General features: G+C 44.2%; 1 protein-coding gene across 2 annotated transcripts; it reads right to left on the bottom strand.

Annotated features, from left to right (window-relative positions):
• Nucleotides 1–13,534: 13,534 nt before the first annotated feature.
• On the bottom strand, nucleotides 13,535–18,576 carry BHLHE40 (basic helix-loop-helix family member e40). 2 transcript variants are annotated; one of them, XM_069966638.1, is made up of 5 exons: nucleotides 18,252–18,576; nucleotides 17,275–17,344; nucleotides 16,608–16,718; nucleotides 15,695–15,806; nucleotides 13,535–14,991 (listed from the first exon to the last, which is right to left on the bottom strand). In XM_069966638.1, exons 1-5 carry the CDS (start codon nucleotides 18,314–18,316, stop codon nucleotides 14,252–14,254), a joined length of 1,098 nt encoding a protein of 365 aa, XP_069822739.1. In that variant the 5' UTR covers nucleotides 18,317–18,576; the 3' UTR covers nucleotides 13,535–14,251. The 2 variants fall into 2 exon arrangements, with proteins under 2 accessions (XP_069822739.1, XP_069822740.1); XM_069966639.1 differs by having other exon boundaries at nucleotides 16,608–16,715; nucleotides 18,252–18,575.
• Nucleotides 18,577–27,476: the final 8,900 nt, after the last annotated feature.

The following is a 27,476-nucleotide window of genomic DNA, read 5'->3' as shown; positions in this document are numbered from 1 at the left end:
TGCCCGGCCCGACGGAAGAGATTTAAGTGTTTCTGACAGCTCCTCCATGCTAATAGGTGCGTTTAACTCATCTATAGCATTGATTGGCAAAGAGGGGAGCTGACACTCTGATAAAAATTCGTTAATCCGGCAGGAACGGGCCTCAGGATCGGAGGGAAGGGTAGACGGTAGTGAGTACAGCTTAGAGTAGAATTGGAGGAATAGGGAAGAGATATCAGCAGGATGATATCGCAAAGCGCCGGAAGAATCCCTGAGGACCTGGGGGGACTGGGAGGCTGCTTGGTCATTCAGCTTGCGAGCCAGAAGAGTATGGGCCTTATTGCCTTTTTCATAAAAGCGCTGCTTGGAATAGAGAAGCAGCTTCTCGACTTTCATTAATGATAGCTCTTTCAAACGTGATCTCGCAGCCACCAGTCGCCGCAGCTTCACCAGAGATGGACGGTCAGCTAGGGAGTGCTCCAAAGTCTGAATTTCTCGCTTGACTGCCAGAAAGGCCGTCTGGGAGTCTCGTTTATGACGAGAGCTCAGAGCGATACAATGCCCTCTGACCACTGCTTTATGGGCTTCCCACAGGATGGCTTCAGAGTCCACAGAGCCCCCATTTTCCAGGAAATAAGAGGTAATACTGGCCTTGATCGAATCACGGGACAGCGGGTACTTCAGTAGGTTTTCATTTAAGCGCCAATGACAATGGCGTATTGGAGTCATTAAGCTTTTTAGACAGATCACCACTGGCCCGTGATCCGACCAGGAGATAGGGTCTATATGTGCCTTTAGCAAGAGTCTGACAGGGGGAATATTGCCAAAGAAATAGTCAATCCTAGAATGTAAGCGATGTGGGTGGGAGTAAAACGTATATTCTCTCTCCGTAGGGTGGTCCAGCCTCCAGAGGTCATATAGGTTATGTTTTCGGATAAGCTTGCGGAATTCAGTGGAAAGTCTGGTTTGGTCTGCAGGGACAGCTCGGTTATCTACAGAGTGCCTGTCTAGCACGTCTGAAAAGGTTAAATTAAAGTCTCCTCCTACAACTCTGGGGGCCGGGGGGTATTTTGCCAACCTATTGAAAACCCTACGGAGGAAGGGAATCTGGGTCCTATTTGGGGCATAGACATTACATAAAATTAGAGGTTTACCGTGTAGCGTGCCCTCCACTATAACATACCGCCCGCCCGGGTCTGAGAATGAAGAAGAAACCTGAAAGGGAAAGGAGCGAGAGAAAAGGATAGCTACCCCTGCAGTTTTAGAGCCTCTGGAGGCAGCGATAGCTATGGGATAGGAATGGTGGGAAAATGAGAAGGTCGCGGTGTCATCAAAATGCGTCTCCTGTAGGAAAGCCACATCTGCCTTTAGATTACGTAATTCCCTTAAGGCCAAACGGCGTTTGACATTGGAGTTAAGGCCCTTTACGTTTAGAGTCACTATTCTAGCCATTGGGAGGGAGTAGAGAACATGGACCAGCAAAATAACAACTCACCCAGATCAGACAGCTCGTGGACAGGGACGGGCCCTCTTCACCGATATGTGGACATAGTATAGCAGCCGAAGGACCCCTGGAGATAGGGAGAAAAGGGGAAAGGAAGGGAGGGGAAAGAGAACGCAGACAAACAAGACAAAGACACCAAAGATAGACAGTTGTAGGAGCCCATGGCTCACCGTCCTGACACATCAGATCAGGACAAAGGGGCAAATAGATTAACCAGAAGACTATAACATACAAAAATAAACAACCCAAAGGTTGAAGCATTATGCCCCTATCGGGGGGGAAGTAGGAAGCACCAACTGGGTCAACAGCAGACCAGGCAAAGAACATACAAAGAACTGAGCAACACAGCTATGGTAATATCAATTGTCGGAAAAGTAGGCCATGTTACAGTAGCCCAGAAGGGGCTAAAATGTTGAGAGGCAGGGAGGACACGAGGCTCACAGCCACGTCTCTACTCGTGAGGGGGATCCATGTCCTGCACGGGGGTGGGGGTCGATTCAGTGGATCGTGGGCGCCTTCTCTTCTGCCGCTGGGTTTGCCACACTGGCGGCGGTGATGGAGGAGGGGGAGCGATAGTCCATTCTGTTATTTTGGGAATCGGGATGTCCAGGGTGTCGCAGAACTTGGGGAGGTCTGACAGGGTTCGCAGGACAGCGGAGCGCTCATTCCTGCGAGCAGAGAGTGCAGAGGGAAAGTTCCATCTGTATGAGGCGTCGCAATCCCGCAACATTGCAAGCAAAGGGCGCAAGAAGCGGCGTTTCTGCAGAGTTATCCAGGATAAATCAGGAAAGAGTTGAAGGGATGCACCGTAGAAATCCAGGTCACGGAGAGAGCGAGCTTTAGTCATGATGGCCTCTTTAACCGTATGGTCATGCAGGCAGCAGATAACATCTCGGGGCGCACCTGATGTCGGTTTGGGCCTGAGAGCTCTGTGCGCCCTGTCGAACTTAATCTTGTTGGTGTGTGGTTCACCTAGTATAGAATTGAAGAGTCCTTCTAGTGTACTGACGAGGTCATCATCATGTGTCGCTTCCAGATTCCACCTTTCATTCCTTACAGACTCTTAGGAAAATAAAAGGTGGAATCTGATTGGTTGCTAGGGGCAACTGAGCCAGTTTCACTTTACATTATGTTTGATAAATCTCCCCCCTATGTGTGTATAATTATTGGTTGTATGTGTGTATTTTGTGTCAAATTTTTCAATAGAGATTAAACTAAAATACTGACCGAAGTACTACTTGTGCACCCGGTGTGAATGCATCAGCCAATATAGGCAAAGGCATTGTCACCCACTCAGCTTTCCAAGGGCCTTGAATGGCAAATAAGCTTTAATACACAGCAGTACAGTACAGGGGGCATCCAAAACTAGGCATATTTCATATACAGGAATCTGACCAAAATAGCAGTCATGCTGGATGTCACCCATCTTCCCCACAATTGGGGTCATACATGGCCCAAGACGCTTATGAGCACCGATCTCATTGATTGGCACTCATTTACTGGGCCTATTACAGGGCTGAACAAACAATGGCTAGTAACCTACTAATGTAGGGTCTGTCATTTTTAAGCATGACAGATAGATAATTGATCATTCACTAGACCTAATACATGGGTGATATTGGCCTGATTTGACAGATAATCGGCCCTTGGAATGGGGCCTTAAAATCTTGGCTGCCTTTAGAGGTATCACCCCCATTCTAGAAGGCGAGACGTAACCTATTCACCTATTAGTCACTGGCCAAGTTTAAGAGAAGGAATTTACTGCAGGATGAATCATTTATCATCTTTCATGGGTGTGTGTATTATAGGAATAGCTGCTGGAGCTGCTATGGGGCCCCGACATAGGTTAACCTGAAAATATTAGAGACAACAGAACATTAGCAAAGGTGTGCAGGTGTGCAGGTGTGTGTGTGCGCGTGTGTGTGTGTTAACCTGCACAGAAACGAGGTGAAGGTCACTAGCACTAAATGCAGTGCACCTTCACAATATTTTCCAGAAGTTGTTATATAATAAACTGGAGTTAAACAGGGTCAGGAGAAGCCACCTGGTCCCGATACTCCCTGCGGTGCTGCTATTTATAAGTGACAGATAACACCCATCAGCCGACTACATTCCAGCCTCCTGGCCACTCTGGTAATTTACATAGATCTCATTCTGTGCTGGTTTTTGTCACTGTTGTTTCTCACGTATGAGACAGTAGGTAAAGAAAAAACTCGAAGAATATATCTATCTATCTATCTATCTATCTATCTATCTATATATATATACATATATATATCTTAAAGAATATATACATTTTTCTACTTCCTAGCAGTCCTATGGAAACTTGGGTGAAAATATGTCTGTCAATCAGTATGGCAGATGCGGCACCAATAGTCACCCAGCTTTCCTAGAGTCCAGAATGGTAAATCTGCAGCCATACACCCCCTTTCACCTGATTTCCTCATGATGATCCTCAGGATAGGCCACAAACATTAGCGGTCTAATCATTTATTCCAACAATGAAGGTGTCTGAAATCCTTGGACTTGTTTCCTGTAGTGAGATGGGTGGGTGAGTGGGCGAGTGCAGTAGACAGGACACCCTATTTTTGGGATTGGTAGAATGGTAGAAACCCAAGCATTTGGATATTTATGACATATTCTACTTATAGGGAAATCCTAAGGGGTGTGTCATAAAGACATAGAGGAGGAGGTAAAATATTAATATTATTTTTATTTATTTATAGAGCGCCCTTATTTCCAGAGCGCTATACAAGAGATAGGTGGTAACAAACAGGAACAATACAAGATCAAAAACACATTACATGAAGGCAAATGGCTGACTGATATATGGGGAAGAGGACCCTGCCCGTGAGGGCTTACAATCTATCAAATACATATATAATGTCACATATAGGAATCAGAAAACATATGAGATGGGACCAGTTCAGGCACTCCTGATAGATTTGAAAAAAAATCCATTTCCTGCAATGGTTCCAGGAATATTTGCTTTAGTTTTCCTGTGGGAAGTAAAGAGACGTCACTGCAGCACAAGATGAGGCAAGCTGGATCTGCCCGCAGCAGCGTAGAGGAGAATACCTGCAATATTGCCTGCCAGGAATGTAACGTCTTCCTGAGAAGCTCCACACTTTCATTTCTTAAAAAAAGAATTCTTCCAGTGGAAAGTTTTTAACCAAAATCACATAGGACATATGGGATGAACTTACAGGACTTCGGTGTGAAGCAGGGGTCCCGTAGATCATTCTTTGTCGCATAAGTAACACCAACCATCCTTCTGCATTATAAGAAACATTGCAATCTACATTAATAAGGATGTGTTGCACATCTTTGTTGCATTTTTAAAGGGTACCTAAACTTTGGCACAAAGTAATGATTGGTCCAGTTCTGAGTGTTGAGACCCCCACCAGTCGCTAAAATGAAGAGGCAAAAGTATGGACACCATGACAGTCCCATAAGGAGTCTGGCATCAGGACATCTGTACATAAGCTCAGAATTCCAATAGAATCAACCCAAGCAGGAATTAAAGGACAACTCCAGACAACTAAAAATCTGGGGCAGGCAGGGATGTGGGGGAACATAATATAGAGTGCATACTTATCCCTCCCCATGCCCCCAAAGCACGCTTCACTACCTCTCTGACAGCCACCAGACTTTGTTTTCTCCTGTCTTCTTGCTACGTCATGACCCAGGAGAAAGAACCCACTCAGCCAGTCACTGACTGCAGCAGTGCCCCACCCACCCAGTAGCGGACTATAATAGTTCCTTTTCGGGCGGTATCCTGGGGCCCTGAGCTCCTGGGGGGCCCATGGCCACCCAAAAAGACTTATACTTTCAGTGGTTTACTGTCTCCTGGCTACATTTCTGCCATGATTTGCAAAAAATCGCTGCTTTTTTACCGCAATGTTGCACATATTAGGGCATCATGATATTATCTGTAGTATGAGCACCACGCTAGTGCTGCCATAGTTACAGTGGGGTGGGGGGGGGCAAGGCTTGGTGAACAGCCCCAGGCCTATGGTAAAGTTAATCCGCCCCTGGTCCCACCTCAGTCACTAACTGGCTGAGCAGGCATTCATGAGCCCAGGTTGTGATGTTGCAGGAGTTGGATAAGACCAGTGGGGGTCCGAGAGCGGTGATGTGCTGCTGCGGGGGGCATGGGGACAGGTAAGTATACATTCTTTATTATGTTCCCCCATACTCCTGCCTGCATCGGATTTTTAGTTGTTGCTGGACTTCTTCTTTAAGGGACAAAGTGATTGGCTGAGCACTTCTGTCCCTTCATTCTAGACACCAGTGGGGGTCTTAGCACCCAAACTCCAGCTAACATGTCATGTTGACATATCAGAAGTTATATTAAAGTTTTAAACTGAGCTGTGACACTAGGGAAGTGTCCTGGAGGCAGTCTCCCTGGCTTAATGCCTAGCTCTGATTGACAAGTCTTCATGCCATGGAGAGGCCATAGTACAGTGTAGGACTGCCCCCTTTATGAGGCTGCTTTTAACTATTTTCATGTCTGTAGTGGGTCTGTATCTTGCCATTGCAGTGAGCTGTTGCATTTTTTTGTGTTTTTGTGTGTTTTCAACTTCAGCCATAGCAACGTGCTCCTGCCTAGTGTGAATGGTGTTCTAGGAGAGCTGACCAAATTTGTCTTTTTTAAAATATACTTATGAGCTATCTACAGGACAGATAATCAGTCACTGATTGAGAGTTGGAGGAGCAGCGATGCTTCCATTCAATCGAATGACAGCTGAGGTGCTGTAACCAGGCCTAGCCAACTGATTCCATCACCATTTCCTGAGTAGTGGCCGCTCTAAACAGCTGGTTGGTGGGGGTGCAGGTAGTCAGCACCCTGCTGATCAGTGACTGATCCCGTGGGTGGCTCACCAATATGTTTTGCCTGACTTAAAACCCCTTATTCAAGCAAAGACAAGTCTGGGGAAATTGTGAAGACCACCTCCTGGACACTTCCCCAGAGCCATAGTATTTTAGAGTAAGGCTGCATTCCCACGTTCCGTGGTCCTGACGGATCAAGGACGTGGAATGCATGTACCGGAGTCCCCCCGCGCCCGGACAGCATCTGTAATTAGATGCTGGGAGCGGGGGAACTGTATTCATAAGTACCGCGCTGTAATGAATCAGCCGCGCGGTGCTGTTACTACAGCGCAGCGCTTATTAATACAGTCTCCCCCGCTCCCAGCATCTAATTACAGATGCTGTCCGGGCGCGGGGGGACTCCGGTACATGCATTCCACGTCCGTGATCCGTCAGGATCTTGGAACGTGGGAAAGCAGCCTTAGGCCTCATTCACACATCATTTTTTTTTTCTGGGATTTCAGAAGTCAGGATCAGTGATGTCCTGGAGAAACCATCAATGTGGCATCAGTGATGTTGCAGCTCTGCTAGCTGAGTGATTGCCCACCCAGTCAATCAATTATACTGGGGTTTTACCAGTAAAATGCCCATTTTTATTGGTTAATCATCTAGTTATTCACATGTGTCGCAGATCCAGACTGACTGTAGCATTGTTGAATGTTGAGTCTGGTCTCAAGCTACAATGGTCCAGAAAGAACCATTGTATGTTGAAAATATTATGAAGCCAAAGAGGGACCACTGTACGTGGATGAGGCCCCTAAAATGTAGTTGTCAATGGTGAGGGAGGGTTTGCTGGTGGTTTGGGCAGCATAAACCTACTGAAAGGTTCCTTTTAAATATATAAGTGCGGAATGGAAATCTTAGATCATGAGGCCTAAAACCTGTACAGATCTATTGCTTCTCACAGCTGAGGTACACCTCAGCAGAACAACCCTCTCTCCTGAACTGCTTCCTACAATGGGTCACACCTGCATAGCCCCCCAACAAAGCACAGTCTGGCCCCCAGGGTGTTAACTTAACCCCCTGGGGCCAGGCTGTCACTTTCAGATTAACCAGGTACCTTCCACTCTGCCGATTGTGGGGCATCTGGTTAAATTCTCGATTCTCCAATTGATTTCAATGGGGTTTGTTACAGGCATTGAGCAATTGAGTATCGAAAAGTCGAATACTTTGGAGCTTGCTCATCTCTACTACTTACAGAGACTTTGTACAGTGCCTATGGCAGCAGTGTGAGCTCTGCCTTATTTAGTCTACGCTTATAACCGATCACATCCTTGGGGTACTCAACTGGAACATCTTTTCACATGGGGGTACTTGGCTTAAAAAGGTTTAGAAACGCTAATATAGAGGTCAGACATAGGCCCAGATTTATCAGCTCTATGTCAGGGTCTCCGCGCCCCACAGGAACTACCCGCTCAGCCAGTCAAGGACTGTAGCTGAGTCCTGCCTCACTCACTGATTGGCTGAGTGGGCATTTGTGAGGGGGGCCGTGACATCACAGGACCAGGGGCACAGGGATGGGTAAATAGGACTCTTTATTATGATTCCACCACCCCCTGGCCCCCCTCGATTTTTCACTGTTGTCCAGAATCCCACTTTAATTCCTTTCTCTCTCTCTTAAACACACACGCAGCCCCCTTCAAACACGCACGCATGCGCACGCACGCACACACACACATCAAAATTGAATACACCAGTCTTAAATAGAGCCTGCCCCCTTTTCCCTGGCCGGATTTACTTAGAAGCCCTGCGTCTGGCATTGGCAAAAGCCTCCTCCCCGCATTGTCTTGTAATCCCCCCCAATCAGGAGAGCGGGGAATCTGGCTGGTATAGACCACGGAAAAGGGGCAAATCTGCCAGAGGAGTATAATGATAAATCCCACCCACAATCTTCTCCCGGAAAGAAAACACCACATTGAGGACAGAGTTTACTGCTACACTACTTATGGCTTCTCCTCCTCCTCCTTATAAACTGCCAAATAGTAACCGCCAACTTTTCCCTAACCACCCTTTTCTAATAGGCCAGTGCTTTATTACTGATATATGGAGGAAATGTTTCACCCTGTGTAACTAAATGTATGTAAAAAAAAAAAGTGTTTTTCTGTTTTTTTTTTTTTTTTTTAATAAATAAAGTCCTTAGATTGATAGAACATAACATATATTAATGAGGAAACTTTATAAAATTCATATTAACATTCAATAATAAAATTTTGACTGATTATTTTTTAAAGCTGGAGTAATTAAAAGCTGGTCAATTTTTCCGACAGCCCTGGTGTTAAGTAGAGCAGCCATGTCCTGGGTTGTTATGAAGGGCTTAAGCAGAGCAGCCATGTATCCTGGGTGGGTGAGGAGGAAGGTGTTAATGTGCCCTGGGTGGGTGGGGATGAAGGGGTTAATGTGTCCTGTGTCGGCATGAAGGGGTTAATGTGTCAGTGTCCTGGGTGTGTTGGGATGTAGGGGGTTAATGCAGGGCTTCTCAATTCCAGTCCTCAGGCCTCACCCACAGGTCATGTTTTGAGGCTATCCCATACAAAGAACACTTCTGATAATACCTGATGCACTAAGTATAATTATATCACCTGTAAAATACGAAGGAAATCCTCAAAACATGACCTGTTGGTGAGGCCTGAGGACTGGAATTGAGAAGCACTGGGTTAATATATCCTGGGTGGGTCGGTATGAAGGGGTTATTATGTCCTGGGTGGGTCGGGATGAAGGGGTTAAGCAGAGCACCCATGTGTCCTGGGTGGAGATAAAGGGGTTAATGTGTCCTGGGTGGGTGGGGATGAAGGGGTTAATCTGTCCTGAGTAGGTGAAGATGAAGGGGTTAATGTGTCGTAGGGGGGGGTGGGGTGAAGGGGTTAATGTGTCCTGGGTGGGGATGAAAGGGTTAATGTATTCTGTGTGGGGATGAGAGGGTTAATGCGTGCTGTGTGGGGATTAGGGGGTTAATGTGTGCTAGATGGGAATGAAGGGGTTAATATGTCCTGGGAGGGGAAGGAGAGGTTAATGTGTCCTGGTGGGGATGAAGGAATTAATGTGACCTGGTTGGGTGGGGATGAAGGGGTAATGTGTCGTGGGTGGGGATCAAGGGATTAATGTGTCCTGGGTTGAGATGAAGGGGTTAATGTGTCCTGGGTAGGTATAAAGGGGTTAATGTATCCTTGAGGGGTGGGTATGAAGGGGTTAATGTGTCCTGGGTGGGTGGGTATGAAGGGGTTAATGTGTCCTGGGTGGGTATGAAGGGGTTAATGTGTCCTGGGTGGGTGGGTAGGAAGGGGTTAATGTGTCCTGGGTGGGTGGGTATGAAGGGGTTAATGTGTCCTGGGTGGGTATAAAGGGGTTAATGTGTCCTGGGTGGGTATAAAGGGGTTAATGTGTCCTGGGTGGGTATGAAGGGGTTCATGTGTCCTGGGTGGGTATGAAGGGGTTCATGTGTCCCGGCAGGGTGTGTATGAAGGGGTTAATGTGTCCTGGGTGGGTAAGAAGGGGTTAATGTGTCCTGGGTGGGTATAAAGGGGTTAATGTTTCCTGGGTGGGTATGAAGGGTTTAATGTGTCCTGGGTGGGTGGGTATGAAGGGGTTAATGTGTCCTGGGTGGGTGGGTATGAAGGGGTTAATGTGTCCTGGGTGGGTATGAAGGGGTTAATGTGTCCTGGGTGGGTATGAAGGGGTTAATGTGTCCTGGGTGGGTATGAAGGGGTTAATGTGTCCTGGGTGGGTATGAAGGGGTTAATGTGTCCTGGGTGGGTCAGGATGAGCTATCAGGCGGCGGCGCGATGTGTGGGGTGTTTGGGTGAACAGACAGATATGAGGGGGCGAGGATTGTGACGAGACAGGATTCCCACACAGCGAGGCCTCTCCGGAGCTGAATCACCTCAGACAATCCTCCCATCATTGCTTTCCTATGAAGGAAGTGTCTCCGCCACAGCTGGGGGAGGGGGATGAGGGCGAGGTCACAGGAACCCTATCACCCTGCTGATGGGCTCCGTGCCAAGGCTTTCTCCCCGGACTGTGCCCATACAGGGCTGGAGGAGACACCGGGCTCTGCACACACTCACGTTTCATGAATGAGAGGGAAAGGTTAAAGAGGGAACAGCTTGTTACTGATGGCACACGCGGCCGCACACCTGCCCTGAGCCCGGGAGGGCGGCGCTGTATCCTGGCAGAGCCGAGTGCGTAATGTAAGAGACACCGGAATGCAGGGGCAGCCAAGGTAGCGCTGTTTACCAGTCACGTACGCAGCAGCCCACGCGATCGCTTACACACAGCCGTCTGTTAACCCTGTGTGTGACACGGCTGTGCGCTCACTATAGCTGTGTGTCTGCTGAACAGTTATAGTACCCTGTTATCAGCCAGGAGGAGGTCAATACAAGCTACTGCTCCCTGTTATCAGCCACCTGAGACTGGGGAGAAGCCTACTGTATAAAGACCCGATATAATCGCTGCGTTATGTCTCATCTCTCCAGAGACAGTGACGGCCCATAATGCTGCCTGTAGGGGGAATGTACTGCCTGCAGCAAAGCTTACATTCTAATCACCATAATTACTGTACATAGAGAGGATCAATATACATTACAGATCTCACTGACAGAAACAGCACTGTGCCTGGTATGTCACTAGCAACCAAATACAGATTAGCATTCATTATAATGGAGCTGGAGAAGGAATAAAAGCTGAACTGTGATTGGTTGCTATAGGGAATACAGCTTGTCTTACAGTTTTATTTACTCTTCTGGTCCTATGTATAAGAATATAACTACTATAATACTGCCTCCTTTGTATAAGAATATAACTACTATAATACTACCTCCTATGTACAAGAATATAACTATTATAATACTTCCCCCTATATACAAGAATATACTATAATACTGCCCCTATATACAAGAATATACTATAATACTGCCCCTATATACAAGAATATACTATAATACTGCCGCTATATACAAAAATATAACTACTATGATACTGTACCTATTTATACTACTACTACTACTACTACAACAATACTACCCCTATTTACATATATATATATAAGAATTTAACTACTATAATACTGCCCCCTATATACAAGAATATAACTACTATAATACTGCCCCCTATGTACAAGAATGTAACTATGATAATACTACTCCCTATGTAACAACAATATAACTACTATAATACTGCCTCATATGTTATATTCTTGTACATAGGGACAGTATTATAGCAGTAGAGATGAGCGAATTTACAGCAATAACAAAGCCAATCGCTTTGTTATCGCTGCAATCCGCTCATCAGACTGCTGCCTCCTAACTCACTGCTGTTCCTTTCCAGTTGCTGAGAAAAGATACAGTCCCAGGAAACATCTCCCAGTTTCCCAGGACTGGATCCAGCTTTTCCTAGCACCCAGGGAGGAGTGTCACAAAGCAGCAGTGAGTTAGAAGGCAGCAGCCTGATGAGTTGATTGCCGAGATAATAAAGCGCTTTGTTTCATTATTACTGTAAATCCACTCAACTCTATACAGTACTTCTATTCTTGTAGATAGGGGCAGTATTATATTAGTTCTATTCTTGTACATAGCATGCAGTATTAGGCTACGTTCACACTATGTAAGTAGTATACACTCCGGCTGGGATCGCTAGCAGCCACGCAAAAGAACCCTGACAAGTCAGTTTTCTGCGGCCGCAAAGAACCTGTCAGTTCACACAATGGAGCGTGCGGCTCCGGCTGCACACTCCATTGTTTCCAGCAGGGAATTCGGATGCTGGCGCACACTGATGCACCCACATCCGAAAGTAGTGAAGATCATCCAGCCGATATTGCAGTTCCAGCCAGGATGATGTTCAGTAACAGCAGTCTTTCTGTGACCTGGCCGAATCACAGAACCGCTGGTGTTATACGTATTGTGAACATGGCCTTAGAGTAGTTATAATACTGCTCCTATGTACAAGAATATAACTACTATAATACTGCCTCCTATGTACAAGAATATAACTACTATAATACTGCTCCTATGTACAAGAATATAACTACTATAATACTGCCCCCTATGTACAAGGATATAACTACAATAATACTGCCCCCTATATACAAGAATATAACTACTATAATACAGTCACCTATGTACAAGAATATAACTACTATAATACTGCCCCCTATGCACAAGAATATAACTACTATAATACTGCTCCTATGTATAATAATATAACTACTATAATACTGCCCCCTATGTACAAGGATATAACTACAATAATACTGCCCCCTATATACAAGAATATACTACTACTAATACAGTCACCTATGTACAAGAATATAACTACTATAATACTGCCCCCTATGCACAAGAATATAACTACTATAATACTGCCTCTTATGTACAAGAATATAACTACTATAATACTGCCCCCTATGTACAAGAATATAACTACTATAATACTGCCCCCTATGTACAAGAATATAACTACTATAATACTGCTCCTATATACAAGAATCTTACTTCTCAGCTATATACAGTACATTGTCAGGTTGGCTGCATATGGAGAGACAAATCATCTGTGTCAGTTTGAACCCAAATTGTGCGTGCTCCCCACTAACCCCAATGTTCATGAGTGTGTAATACTCTACTACTTTACCTATCAGAACCTAGACTATACATTGGCTGCATTACAACAGAAGGTCTTTCAGGGAAAGTGCACACTCGGGGGTGTGAAGTAAAAGGAGCAAGGTGCAAAGTGAGGGAGGTGGATTAGAGTGCACAGTGTCAGCAAGCTGCTGTTGAATGCTTGCCAGTCACGTCTCATTCCAGGAAGCAGGGGATACATTTAGCCTCAGGCTGCACATGAAAGCAACATTCGGAAGCCTGACTGTGTCAACATGCACAGGGTGACAGGGAGGTGACACTGTCAAAACAAGTGAAGGGGAACTGAGCTGTCTGCCTGACATCAAAGTGCCATAAACTGGCTGCCCCCACTCCTTCACTTAACCCCTCCCCTGCTGGGTTCCTAAGAAAGAACCTATTGTTATGTGCACCTGGAGGGAGTGAGTCACACACCTTGTGTACGTGTCACACTGACCCCGGGTAAGCAAGGGAGGGAGAGGATGGTTGGACAGAGTCCATCACTATCCTGCTAGACGCGTACTCTTTCAGTCTGCTTTTGTACACTTGAAATATCAAAGGCCACAACATTTCACCAAATAAAGTTTTTTTTATTTTTTTTCTCAAAAATATTTATTTTCTTGACATACTCCCCTTATGCCTGGAAGTTGGGCAAGAGTCCAGAAAGGGAAACAGATGTAATATAGTAATATAAAGTGCTGTTTATCGGAGCCTCATACCCTATCCTGTAGGGCAAGCGAAGCAAGGGCTGGCAGGTTGTGTGGGCTGCATAAGCTTATGAAGCCCCTACATGTTCAGTGCTGCAAGACAGGTTTAATGTTCAAGGTTTTGCTGTAACTGGCAGAGGAGTAGCCCGGGTGGTTATTTTTCATGCCTCAGCTGCTACAGAACTCCCAAGCCCAGGCGGCCTCAGTTACAAGGCTGAGGATGAATAGAGATGAAGAGCAACGAGGGTTCGATTCCCCCACCGATCAGGAGGGCCTGCCTTTTGGTTTCCCCTAGTTCTCCATATTTGATGGACTAAGCTACCTCCACACATCTTGTAATTCCACAGCGTTGGTCACAAGACTGTCTTCTCTTGGTGGACAACCTTTAATGAACAACCATATTCACTCAAAGGGTCCTCTTCGCACAGAGGCAGGTCACCACCTTGCAGTCTCACACTGGTGGGCCCCTAGTTTCTCTTGTGGAGTCTCATACTGGTGGCCCCAGTTTCTCGTGCAGAGTCTCATACTGGGGGATCCCCAGAATGGCTGTTTGTTATTGTAGTACAAGTTTTTTTTCTCCTCTCTCCTCACTCTTTGGGATCTGTACCCACTGTGGGTACCTGTTTAAGTGCTTGTAGTAAGGCAGAGGAGTCCATGGATGGCATTGCTGGGGAGTGAACTTGTGGGACGCTATCTTGACTCAGCAGTCCAGACTGAGATAAGTTGGGATACAACATGGGCATAGATCCTGGGTACCAACATTTTTCTAGCATTGGCAGATAGGCAGAGGGTGTAGGGGGTATTAAATAAAATGGGAAACAGAAGGGTGGATGAGCAGGGTAAGAACCAACTGGAGGAAGGTCACTGCTGCAGAATTTAGGGTCACTATCTGCAGTCTCCATTCTGGACCTCTTTTTGGGAATTTCCTCATGTTCTTGCTTAATGATCCTGTCTAGGGTCGGGGAGCTAGATGTGTCTTCCTTACCAGGACTCCTTTGTTCCTGAGTGGAATCTGCCTTATCCACCTCTCCTCCATACCCACTGTCAGTGTCCGTGTCAGTGCCGCTCTGTTCTCCAGACTGGAGGGGGGCAGCACGGCGAATCACAGGGACGCAGTTGGTAGCCTGAGCCTTAGGACTGGGTTTTTCATTCAGTTTGGGAGCTCTGGGAGGACTGTGGCTGAGATCAGAGGCCACACGATGGAGATGAGCTACAAGTTCACGCTTCTCGCCTCCTTGGAGGAATCCTAGAGCTTCTTCTGCACACAGCTGGAACCCTGAGCGAAACATCTCCTCTCCTGAGGATTTGCTGCTCATGGATGAACCACCTGTAAAAAGAAAAAGATGGAATTAAACACTGAAGTACAATGATCTAATAATAAGATCCTTAACCTGGACTGCAACCCTACATGCAAAGTCTCACAACCACATAACACTTGGATGGAGAAGAGCATTCAGTGCTGTTCCACGTCAGCCATTGTCTTCTATGCAATCCCTTTACCTAAAGCCCATCTATTGTGTGAGTTAGGGCCTTGTTACACGGGACGATTATCGTTCAAAAAAACGGATTTAAATGATAATCGTTATGTGTAATAGCAGGCAATGATTAAACGACCAATGAGAAATCATTGATCGTTTAATAGAATCTGGGCCTATTTTTATCGTTAATCGTTCACAAATCGTTCGAACAACGTTTGGTGTAATAATGCCATGTTCGCTCATTCCCCAGTCTATCAGCCAGGAAAGGATGAGCACAAGAACGACCGTAAGTAACGATCATCGTCCTGTGTAATAGGATGAACGATTACGATCGTTCGTCATAGCGTTTGAGATTGTTTATCGCTGAAAAATGGTGCAGTGTATTACCACCCTTACAGTGAATGGTCAGACAGGACAGGATTGGCATAAATGTTTTATCCCATTGGAGAATATGGTTCCCACAACTATACTGCAGCTGGTAGCCACATCATAACAAAAGCTTTGAGCCGTCTATATTGTAGTATAAGAGTGTGGGCCAGAGAAGCTACTTACCCTTCTGAAGTGTCAGGATCTGCTGCTGTTGCTGCTCAATCAGATTGGATAAGGACTGTACATGTTTTAGAGTCAGTTCCAACACCACAGCTTTCTCAAGATGTCCCAGTGTCTGTAGAAGAAAGATATTCTATTAACAACCAACATCTCTGGATGGACAAGCAACAAAGTCAGAGCTCCAAATCCAGTGGGGCAATCAGAAGGGACCTGATGTTTCTGCCCACCATAAGCTATATATAAAAGAACATCTGCCTCCTAGAATAGAGAGCCCTAAGAAATAGAAGTCTTCACGACAACCAGTATGGCTGCGATTACAACTCCCACAGAGGTGGTTAGTATCCCGGACGTCTGAATGGCAAATCTGCCTTGATGAGCAGCCATATGACAATGCAGAGATTTAGAGTACACCGGTCATTCAGGTGTCTTAGAAAGCAATGGTTGTCACCTAGTCCAGAAGATCTCTAAATAGATTTTTTCCTAACTTAACAGAGGGAGAGAACTCATATCTGGACAACTGAAAGAACTTTAAACGATTGAATTATCAAATGCCGGATATAGAATGTATCACCTTCCCTTACAGAATAATATATAAGGGTATATATATTTGTCAATATAAAGTTGTTTGCTTATACATTCTTTCATTACATTGCATAAGTCATACACTTCTAAATGGCTCCAGTGACATCAGCCCTTAAGGATAATGCAATGATTATATAATAGGCAGGCGACTTGTCACACGGCCGCCTAGAATCAATTTCATAATTGCTGGAGCACTGAGCGTGGTGGTCACATGGGAGCAAATACACATCCCATGGCTGTCACATGCACCAGTCGTGAATGCATGTGATACTGCCTGCAGAACCCTTTCAATTCTGTAAAATCTTGAATTATCAATGAGGTCACAGTCACTTACCGTAAGCTTGAGGTGCTCTGGCAGCAGGTCTTTGAGTTGAGATATACATTCATTAATCCGGTCACGCCTTTTCTTCTCAATAAGTCTGTGAGGGAGCTTGTAAGTTTCCTGCTAAGAAAAGACATATCCATGTCACACCAATGTAGGACAGGCAGACAGGGTTACAGAGCGCATTCTAGTGTTCAGACTGGTGCATTGCACCCAAGCAACCCTTACATGTGATGGTACACGTGAGACTCTAATCATACACACCCCACAAGGAACATGTAGGCAAAGGATAGAATCCCAGCACAGAGTAGGCAGCTAGTACACAGTGTACAGACATGTTATTCGTTAGCAAACTATAAGACCAAACAAGCCAAGATACCCTTGTGGGCTCATAGACAAACTTTTTAACTCCTTGTCATTCAGTGCAAGAAGGTACATACATACATACAGTCTAAGAAGGTGTCTCAAACCTGTGTCTCTCCAGCTGTTGCAAAACTACAACTCCCAAGATGGGACTTATAGTTTGGCAACAATTGGAAAAGCACAGGTTGGGCATCCCTGCTGCAAGACAAATCCGGTTCAATGTAAATGGCATGAGTTGTGCACATATCACAGGCTAAACCATCACTATGGTCACTATAGAACAGAGAAGTTGGAAAAGTTATGGGAAAGTTCTCACCTTGCCATCCTCACATCGCTTCAAACCTTTCCTGGTTTTGAAAACTGGATACATGTGGGAAAAATCCATCCTACAAGATAAAGAGAGAAATGTAAGACTATGGCGTATACAGGAATCATATGATCCAATGTTACACTAGTCATAGCAGAGAATGTACATTAGCAGGTGAGTTATTGTCTAGAATCTGCTACCATGATATATTGGATAATATCTAATCCATATTCATAGGACAGCATATCACTGGTATACAGTCCTGCCACATAGTTTATAAACACGTTATAGCCTATATATCCAAACTAACTAAAATATATAGAGACTGTAGTCATCACCTACATTTGGATACTGTGTCAGTACAAATTCCTATAGTCTTAGGGCCCTATTCCACCGGACAATTATCGTTAGCATAATTGTTAACGATTAACGATCTCAAACGACCGCTATTGCGAAAGACCTGAAAACGTTCACTCATTTCCATGGAACGATAATCGTTACTTATGATCGTAATTGCGATCGTTTCTTCTTCCGTATTTATTCGCTATTGCGTTCGTATCTATTGCGAACGACCGAACGATGTCTTATTCAATGCGAACGATTTGCGAATGAGCAACGATAAAAATAGGTCCAGGTCTTATAAAGCGATCAACGATTTCTCGTTCGGTCGTTAATCGTTAACTGCATTTCAACCGAACGATTATCGTTTAGATTCGAACGATTTAACGATAATCTGAACGATAATCGTCCGGTGGAATAGGGCCCTTAGTCTTTTCCATTGATACATTGTTGTGAATCTAGACTATAGTCATCATCTAAATGACTACAATGTATCCTGGGAGATCCCTCAGTCCTGCTCCCAGACCACACACAGTCAGGGCACAACTTACTGCCTCTCTCTGTAGGTAAGTAGTAGTTCTTGCACATTTCTTAAGGAAACTCCAGATTGCAGTCCCCTAGGTTTCCAGACACAGAAGAGAACTTACCCAGACAAGGAGGGAGATCTTTCCAGACAAGCAGGAGGAGGCTGGGCACTAGGGATTCTTTCCATGCCAACAAAAGTTAGATCCACAAAAGTATATGAGAGAGCAGATAGTCCATACAGTAGAGACTGTGTCTCCTGCAGTATTCCTATGGGCACAGGTAAAGGGCTCAGGTGGAGTTGTAGGAGTCTCAGTGTACCAGCAGTGTCTGCTGTTCTGCTTGGATATGATGGTGTTATGAGCTCCAGCTTCTGGTTAAATGGATGGGAGGAGATGTAGTGTGCTCATTGGTGGGGGGTAGTGGTGGTGTGTCCCTCCCTGTGACAGCAGCACGCCCAGTGCCAAGTGAACCAGCTGCTGCTGCTGCTGCTGTCATATGAAGCTCACGTGCTGCTCAATGCTGCATCTGTTCCAGGCAGGGAGGGAGGGGAGTGTGAGCAGGCTGATAGAGAGCACACAGGGGTGTGGAGTGCTAGGGAGCACACTCACTGACACAGGACTGCCAAAGGACATCATGTTACTGTAAATACAGTCAGAGACGCCCTGGGCACAGTGTGTAAATGTACCAGCTGTGCCCACTGCATCTTTATGGGGAAGACTGATAAACACACGTTCAAAAAGTACAACAACATAAATATAATAAAAAAAAAAAAACTAAAGATGATAAAAGTAAAATAATATGGAAAATACAAAAAAGGTAAATAAAGAACGAAAACGTTAAAAACATAAGAATGAACTAGAAACAAATATTTTTATTTATTTTTATTTTATTTATTTTTTTAATCTTTTCTAACATCCGCTGGAGACATGTGCAGTTCTGCTCGCCTCCATAAATCCAGCCCTGCACACAAGGAGTTACAGGCTCAGCCCTAGGACGCAGTCACGGGGATAGCATGAGCTCTGCAGTCACAGGGAGGACACAGTCACATTTTCAGAGCATGGGAGGGAAGAAAAAAAAAAAAAGTAGTAAACACAAGAGGGAAAACCAGGGTATTCAGAACAAAGAGGCCAATCCCCCCAACAGGTCCAGGAATAAAATGACCTCTCTTGACAAGGTGATAATTAAAACTAAAAATTCTGATTAAACTAAAATTCTAAAATGTTTTAAGACTTGGCTGGTACTGTAGTCAGCTGCGGATTTGCTGTATGAAGTTCTGCATGGAAAATCTTCCATATCGTTTAGATAATCTAGATTCTTTGATGGTACCATAAAAATTTGCCTCTCTTATTTTGAATTAAATCATAGCGGTCATTAAAATATAGTATCCCACTTAGACTGGCTATATTATTGTGACTGAAATGTCTCAGTTTGGAGATTTGTGAAAGATGCTCTATGATGTATGTAAACTGTGTTAAAAAATTTTATAAAATAGACAATTGTTTAAAAAAAAATATATAGTATCCCTATCTGGGGTAGTTATGCCCAATCCATAGTATGCACAGGATAGAGCACAACTAAGATATTGTTCGGGTCCGAGCTGCGGGCCCTTCATTCTCTATGAAGCGTCCGAAGGGTGCCAAGAGTTGTATTTGGTTCTCGTTGGTGGCTCTGTAGTGAATAAATGTAAGGATTTTAGGCTCCTATCCTCTGCATACTGTGGAAAGCACATAACTACCACTTTAAAATTTGTCAGGTCATGTCAAAAGTTTGATTGGTCAGGGTCTCACTGCGGAGATCTCCACTGATCAGGAGAGTGAAGCATGCTACCTCCAGCTGCTCTTCTCACTTCCCCACTGCCAATTATCTGTCCAGCAGCTCTATAGACTTAGGGCCCTATTACACGGGACGATTATCATGCCAAAAATCGTTATATCGTTCTAATTTAAACCTTAATCGTTCTGTGTAATTGCAGGCAACGATCCAAAAATCGTTTGTATGTTGTTGATTTAGATCTGAACCTAAAATTATCGTTAATCATTCGCTGTAATTTTGCATTTTTTCACTAACTGTTCAGTGTAATAGCACATTGCCCATTGTTTTCCTTAGATCAGAAGGAATAAACGATCATAATAACGATCATATCTAACGACCATCATTCTGTGTAATATGGCGAACGATTTCAGGTTAACGATAAAAAAAAAATCTCATTTGCGAGTGTTTATCGTTAGTCGTTAATCATAAAAAAAATCGCTCCGTATAATAGGACCCTTATAATGGAGCCACCAGGATGGTGATAGCTGTGAGCTGGGGAGTGAAATGCATCACCATGCTCTTATCCTGACTCAATGTCTATATATTGGTGGGGGTCTCAGCAGTTAGACCCCAACTGAACACCATAAAGCATTTTTTTTTTTTTTTAATAATTGTGCCCATTTTATTCGGTTCTCTTAAAATCAATCTTTTTCTAGTCCTGTTTAACTCCACAAGATAATACCATTCTGTGCTGGAAATTATGGAATTTTCCAGTGTAAGCGCTATAGATTCCAGCTGATCACTTCATTGAAGCTACAGAAGTGTGTAGCAAAGTTAATGGCTGTTATTGGAGACAGTCAGCAAGCTTGTATAGTCTACACTTTTTTTTGTCCTGCAAATAAAGCATTCAAATAAAAATAATATTGGTTTTACTGAACCCTATAAATCAGAATCCTTTTGGACTATATCCTAACGTATCCCCATGGAGCATTGCCCGAACATGATGTGAACAGTCCCTTCCTTCTCTCAGCAGACTGCACAGTGTTGAGAGTTGGTATAGAGAACACTTTCCAGAATGTAAATCATCAGAGCCAGCTCTGTGCAGACACTGAACCAGCAAACGTGTTTGGTGGGGGAGGGCACTCTTCTACTGAGTTAGGTCATAGCCCAGCGTGTTTAATCCTCCTCTCCATCAATGAAACCCTGTGCATTAAGCCGGATTGTGTATCTGCAGAGCACTGGTTATATAATGTGAGTGCTCAGGACAAGGCACATGCACTGCCTTGCGTGAGGCACTGATGCTACAGCGATTACCAGTCTCTCTCCCCCAGCTGTGTACAGAAAGCAATTGTCAGGCAGCTGGTCTCTGCCACATGGACCATCTCTAAATTGCAGACCTGGTTGTTCCGAGCACAAGCAAGCTTTAAAGTGCTAGCGACGTTAATTTAAACTTTTGACCAGTCCTGAGACCCACTGCGATTGTTAGTTATAAGCGGGTGAAGTGTGTGGCTGCATGTTCCCCTCCACTCTTGCTCCATGGACTATAAGGGTACAAACACACACACCATATACGCAGCGTATTTACTGCTGCGATACGCAGCAGATTAGATCTAAATAACTGAACACAGCATCAAATCTGCACCATCAAATCTGCTGCAGATCTGCTGCATATACTGTGTGTGTTTGTACCCTAATGGAGTAAATGAGTCAGCTTTGTGGATGGGACCGTGGAGGGCAATTCACCCACTGGCGATCGCAGCAGGACTCAGGACTGAGACCCAGTGTCATCTAAACTTTTGACCTGTCTGGATGACATAACAGCAAAAGTCCAACAGGACCTCTGGATAAAGGTCCACTGATCAAGGGGAATGTGAGGGTCCATTTACACAGAAAGATTATCTGCCAAAGATTTGAAGCAAAAGCCAGGAATGGATTTGAAAAGATGAGAAATCTCAGGCTTTCCTTTATGACCTGATCTCTGTTTCTGGCTTTAGATCTTTGGCAGATAATCTTTCTGTGTAAATGGACCCTAAGATGCAAGCCAGGGGGTCAGCAACCCAGGGAGCTGACACAGGCAGAATCTGACAGCATCCAGTTGAGTTTTTTCAAGGCCTTATTACAATATCCAGGTACAAACAACACACTAAATTTCCACCAGTCTGGTATTTATTAAGCATAAAGGCCACATTGGTCTAACCGGAATGTGCCGTTTGTACCTGGATATGCTAATAAAGCCTCTAAAAACCTCTACTGGATGCTGTCGGATTCTGCCCTTTTCTGATGTCTGGATGACATATCATACATTTTAATAAATGACAGTACAGCTTTAAAAAGGAAAAATAACAGCAGTTTAGAAGATTATAACCTGCTGCTATGTTCCCACAGAGCACGGGACACTGAGAATGTGTTTTCATGCAGTCCAGCTTTAAAAAAATAAATAAATTCGCCTGGCTGCCCCTCTTCACTAACATTCATCCACCACTCTGCAGTGATGAGTGTTCAGAGTGACAACACTGCAGAGTGTTGCCCTAATACCCATGAAGGGACAGGCACAGATCACCCAGAAAAGGGGTTATCCATTGCTACTGAAACATGGCCACTTTTCCCCCTCTCTTGTCTCTAGTTCAGGTGTGGTTTGCAATTAAAGGGGTTATCCAGCGCTACAAAAACATGGCCACTTTCCCCCTACTGTTGTCTCCAGTTTGGGTGGGGTTTTGAGACTCCGTTTCATTGACGTAAATGGAGCTTGATTGCAAACCGCACCTGAACTGGAGACAACAGTAGGGGGAAAAGTGGCCATGTTTTTGTAGTGCTGGATAACCCCTTTAAGCTCCACTTACTTCAATGGAACAGAGTTTCAAACCCCACCCAATCTAAAGACAAGAATGGAGCAAAAGTGGCAATGTTCTTGTAGCGCTGGATAACCCCTTTAACAATGATGCCCTATGGGAACATAACAGCAGGGTAGAGTCTTTTTACATGTGGTTAGTGTTCCTTTAAAGTTAAAGGGGAACTCTGGATAAGAAAAACTTGTTTTCTATTAAAAGTACATTAAAAGTTATATAGGTGTGTCTATATAATGTATTACTGTATCTGTACAGTTCTGCCACCCTGGCAGCTGATAGAAGTCCAGTAAGTGACAAAAATGGCCCCTGTACCAATTCACATTGTCTCCTGCTTCTGCGGCTATCGCCCCCTAGGAGACAAATCTTCCATGTTCCCGTCTCACATTGTGTGTGTTTGCTGATAATGCCGGCATTATGTAACAGGAGGCTTGGCTGGATAACCCAAATCCTCTGACTTATTCACCATCTCTAACCGGCCAGAAGCAGCTGCTGCACTAATTTTACTGATTGTAATGGGTTGGGTTGATTTTTGGTAGTTTCAAAACTGGGATAGACAGGTAAGTAATGCGTTATGCTTCTGCAGAAGTTTCATTTTTTTAACCTCTACCATCGCTTCACCCATGAGTAACCTACACCTAGAGGATCCGCAGCAGATTTGATGGTGTGTTTAGTTATTTAAATGAAATCTGCTGCGGATCCGCTGCAGAAAATCAGCTGCGGATCCAGTAAATGTGAACGTACCCTTACAACCCTTATCCTGCCTGAACCACAAGTCATCAAAGTGATGACAGGTTCCTTTTAATATGGACTCTCTGGAGGGAACCAATGACAACAATTGGTAAAACTAAACCTTACACAAAGTCAGGATTGTTGCAGCATCTGCCCACAAGTGTTGAATAACTTAAAGGGTTTACAAAAACATGTCCATTTTCTTCCAGAGACAGCACCAGTCTCATCTTTAGCTTTGGTGCAGTTTATAGCTCTATTCCATTGAAATGAATGGAGCTTAATTGCAAACACCACCAGAAATGGAGACAAGAGTGGTGCTGTCTCTAGAACAAAGTGGCCAGGTTTTTATAGCGCTGGATAACCCCCTTAAAATGGGTTATACAAGTTTAGAAAAACATGGCTGCTTTCTTCCAGAAACAGCTTAGTTTGGGTGTGGGTTTTGTAGCTCTGTTCCATTGAAGTGAATGGGGCTGAATTGCAACACCACACACAACCCTGAGAACGGTTTGACAGTTGTTTTACAAGTAACTGCTTTTCAAATCCTGGATAACCGCTTTAATGACAAACCTAAAAGGGATTGTACAGAAACAGCACCACACCTGTCCAAGGGTTGTACGTGGTACTGCAGCTTGATTGAATGGGGCCAAGCTGCAATACCAGACAACCCATACAGTTTTACAAAACCTGCACTTAGCTTATCTACATCTGCACTTATCCCCAACATTGAAATGGCCCAATATTGCTTTTTTTACATCACCACAAAACAGCATGAAGAACCAGGAATGCCCCCAAACTGCCCACATTGGATGGGGTTACATGAATCACACCAATTGGGACTGTTACCAAGTTTGTACTAGATTTGTATAAAATGCTCTCTGTTCTAACTCACTTGGAGCTTGGAAAAGTGGACTATAGATAAAGGGAATAGACTTTATTGCGCACTCAGCCATTTCAGTTAGTGACAGGAAGTACTACATGATCGCCGCTGTATCCCACATATCTTCAGAAAATTGCATCCATATGTATGACTGGTATCAGCCTCCAGAATTTAGGGTCAGTAAAGAAGATTTAAAGCATTGATCTTAGGCCACAGCTGCCCCTTCTCACAACCTTACACCTACACATACACATGTCTGGAAGCCTCAGCGCTGACTGAACGTGAGGTTTTACAAATGAGACAAGACGGAGGGCGGCAGCAGGGAGGAGGAAGGAAGAGGGGGAATTCCAAGAGTCTGCATCAAAACATAACAGAAAGATAAAACCACAGACTAAAGAAAGAAAAAAAAAAAAGGTCAGACATCATAAGTGGTGCGAGATGAGGTGGTGTGATCAGCACCAGAACAGCTCAAAAAAAAGGAACAAACTTCCTGAAGTAGCAGAGCTAAAATTGCAATTTGGGAGATATCATATTGCATGTCTAGATTTCAGGACTGTTTTAAAAGGGATAATGCCCCTTCTTGCGCTCCTATCCCTTATGTTCAGGCTCTGTATCTTTGTCTTTTCTTAAAAGAAAAAAAAAATCTATATAAGACCACTGTATTTTAAAGCTCTGCACAGCTTTCTAGACTATGAATGGCATTTGGTTTAGGAATCAGGCGGCTCAGGACAACACTATGGCAGTGTACCAATCCAAAACTAAGAAATATCTGTAAAAGGGAAATTAACAAACCGCAAGTAAGACGACTCTAATCTGTTGTCATGCTTACATAGGGCCAGGGACACTAGGAATGAAGGTAATTTTCTTTCAGTAAATCTTTACTTTTTTCAATATGCCATATGTTGCACTTGGGGCGGTACTACTATTCTCCACCCCTTCTCTTCACTATTCACTGTTCTGCAGTGGTGATTCACTGTTCTGCAGTGGTGATTGAACACCTGAGAAAAGCACTGCCTCTATATTAATGGCGGGGATGGATGGAGTGTGTGTGTGTGTACAAAACTAAAATTTCGCATTCAATATGCAAATTAAGCAAAGGAAACTGCGCTTAAAGTGACTGTACCACCAGGCCCAGGCTGAAGCCCTTGATAGGGTTCCATTGATTCTAATACAGTCATGTCATGGAGGGGCTGGATTTTCTTCCCACTAAGGGTGGGTCGGCCCACCTCCAGTGCTTCAGCCTGTGCCTGGTGGTACAGTCACTTTAAAATGAAGGAAAGAAATTTTTCTACATTTTTAGTGTCACTGACCATATGGGAACATAACAGCAGGATGAAAAGTCTTTACCCTTAAACTAGGTAGTTCTGCCCTATGACATCTATGTCCAAGTTTACAATGTATAAAGGCCCCTATACACCTTCAATAACTGACAGTTTTATCTCTCCGCCCACTGTCTGTCCTCCCCATACACAGGAACATTTGGCACGGCTGAGCGTTCCTGTGTTCTCTATAAGGATTGGAGGGGTAAGCCACAGCTAGAGGCCTCTCTCTGTGGCTTTGTTCTCTCTGTACAAAGTGGTATACTGTTATTTTCAATCACGGCCAACTCCTATGACCACCAACATCTGTCATTGGTAGTCATTGGCCACACACACACTAGATTACCCGCCAAAACCTCAGCAGGTCTGGCTGACGAAAGTCTAATGTGTATGGGGCCTTTTGTTAAAGGTTTTATTGTCAAACAGGTTACCTCTCACCAATATATATTTAGGTACATATAAGGTTACCAGGATCAATGTTGTCAAAAAATATTCAACTTAATTTTGTAGGCTTACCCTACTCGCTTCTTTCCTATATGTGTGTATTAAAAAATCCTTAGGCTACGTTTCCACAACGCAAAAAAATACAAAAAAAATCTGTGTAAGTTTTCAGGTGAAACACACACACACACCACTTTGTGGCAACATAGCCTTTGGGCCCTATTCCACGGGACGATTATCGTTCGCATAATTGTTAACGATAAACAATCCAAACTACTGCTCTTACGAAAGACCTGAAATCGTTCACCCATTTACATGGAAAGATCTTGCGGTCGTCTTGTTGTCGCTATTGCGTTCCTCACTACTGCAAACGACTTCTTATTCAATGCGAACGATCAACGATAAAAATAGGTCCAGGTCTTAAGCGATCAACGATTTCTCGTTCGGTCATTAGTCGTTAACTGCTATTCAACAGAACGATTATTGTTTAGATTCGAACGATTTAACGATAATCTGAACGACCATCGTCCGGTGGAATAGGGCCCCTAGACTGACTGACTAGTATTAGTTGGCTTAGTTGTAGACTAAATATGGACAACAAAAAGTGGCACTAAATATGTCCAACAAAAATGCACCCTTATTTGGAGAATCCACATCCCCTAGTAAAGCAAGGTGCAAAAGATTTTATAAAAAGTGTCTGAAATACATTGAAAATGAGGTGCAATACATGTAAACTAGGTTTTGATTACTACCCCCCCCCCCCCCCCCCCCCCGCAGTTTACACTGAGCACTATATGTGTACACTTTTTGCAAGACCCTCTGCTTGACTGACATGTGGACCCTAATTGGGGGGGACACTATTAAATCATTTACACCTCTGCTTCATTTTGTTTTAATCTCAAACATACACATTAACAAACTTAGGGAGCAGCGTCCGTGTCAAGAAACAAAGAATGTGTACAAAACAGCGACTGGGTAAAGAGTCAAGAACTGGCGCTCATCCACCCCAGTGAGGGGGAGGGGGGTCCAAATGTGGAAAGCTTGCTGGGAAAAGTAGACCAGTCCAAAGCTTATGTGTATCCAGGATCCCATTCAAGACTGGCATGGCAAAATATGGGAGGACAATGGAGTAAGAAGATTCAGAGCTGGCTTGGTCACTCCTGAGACATCACATTCTCCATGGGGGATAACCCTCTAATGGGGTAATGTTGGGGCTAAGAGAAGATCCCCAAATACAAGGTACTACAGCATTATAGCAACACCGGGTTCGTACACACAGACATCATAAATTACAAAAAAAAAAAAAAAAAAAAAAAAAAAAAAAGGAAAAAAAGTAAATTCTTCATAAATAGAATCTTTTAAGTATAAAATGAGCTTTCCCTC

The sequence above is a fragment of the Dendropsophus ebraccatus genome, chromosome 4 (genome assembly GCF_027789765.1).
Source record: "Dendropsophus ebraccatus isolate aDenEbr1 chromosome 4, aDenEbr1.pat, whole genome shotgun sequence".
Taxonomy (NCBI): Eukaryota; Metazoa; Chordata; class Amphibia; order Anura; family Hylidae; genus Dendropsophus; species Dendropsophus ebraccatus.
Note: the sequence above shows the minus strand (reverse complement) of the source record. Positions and strands in the feature narration are given on the sequence as shown.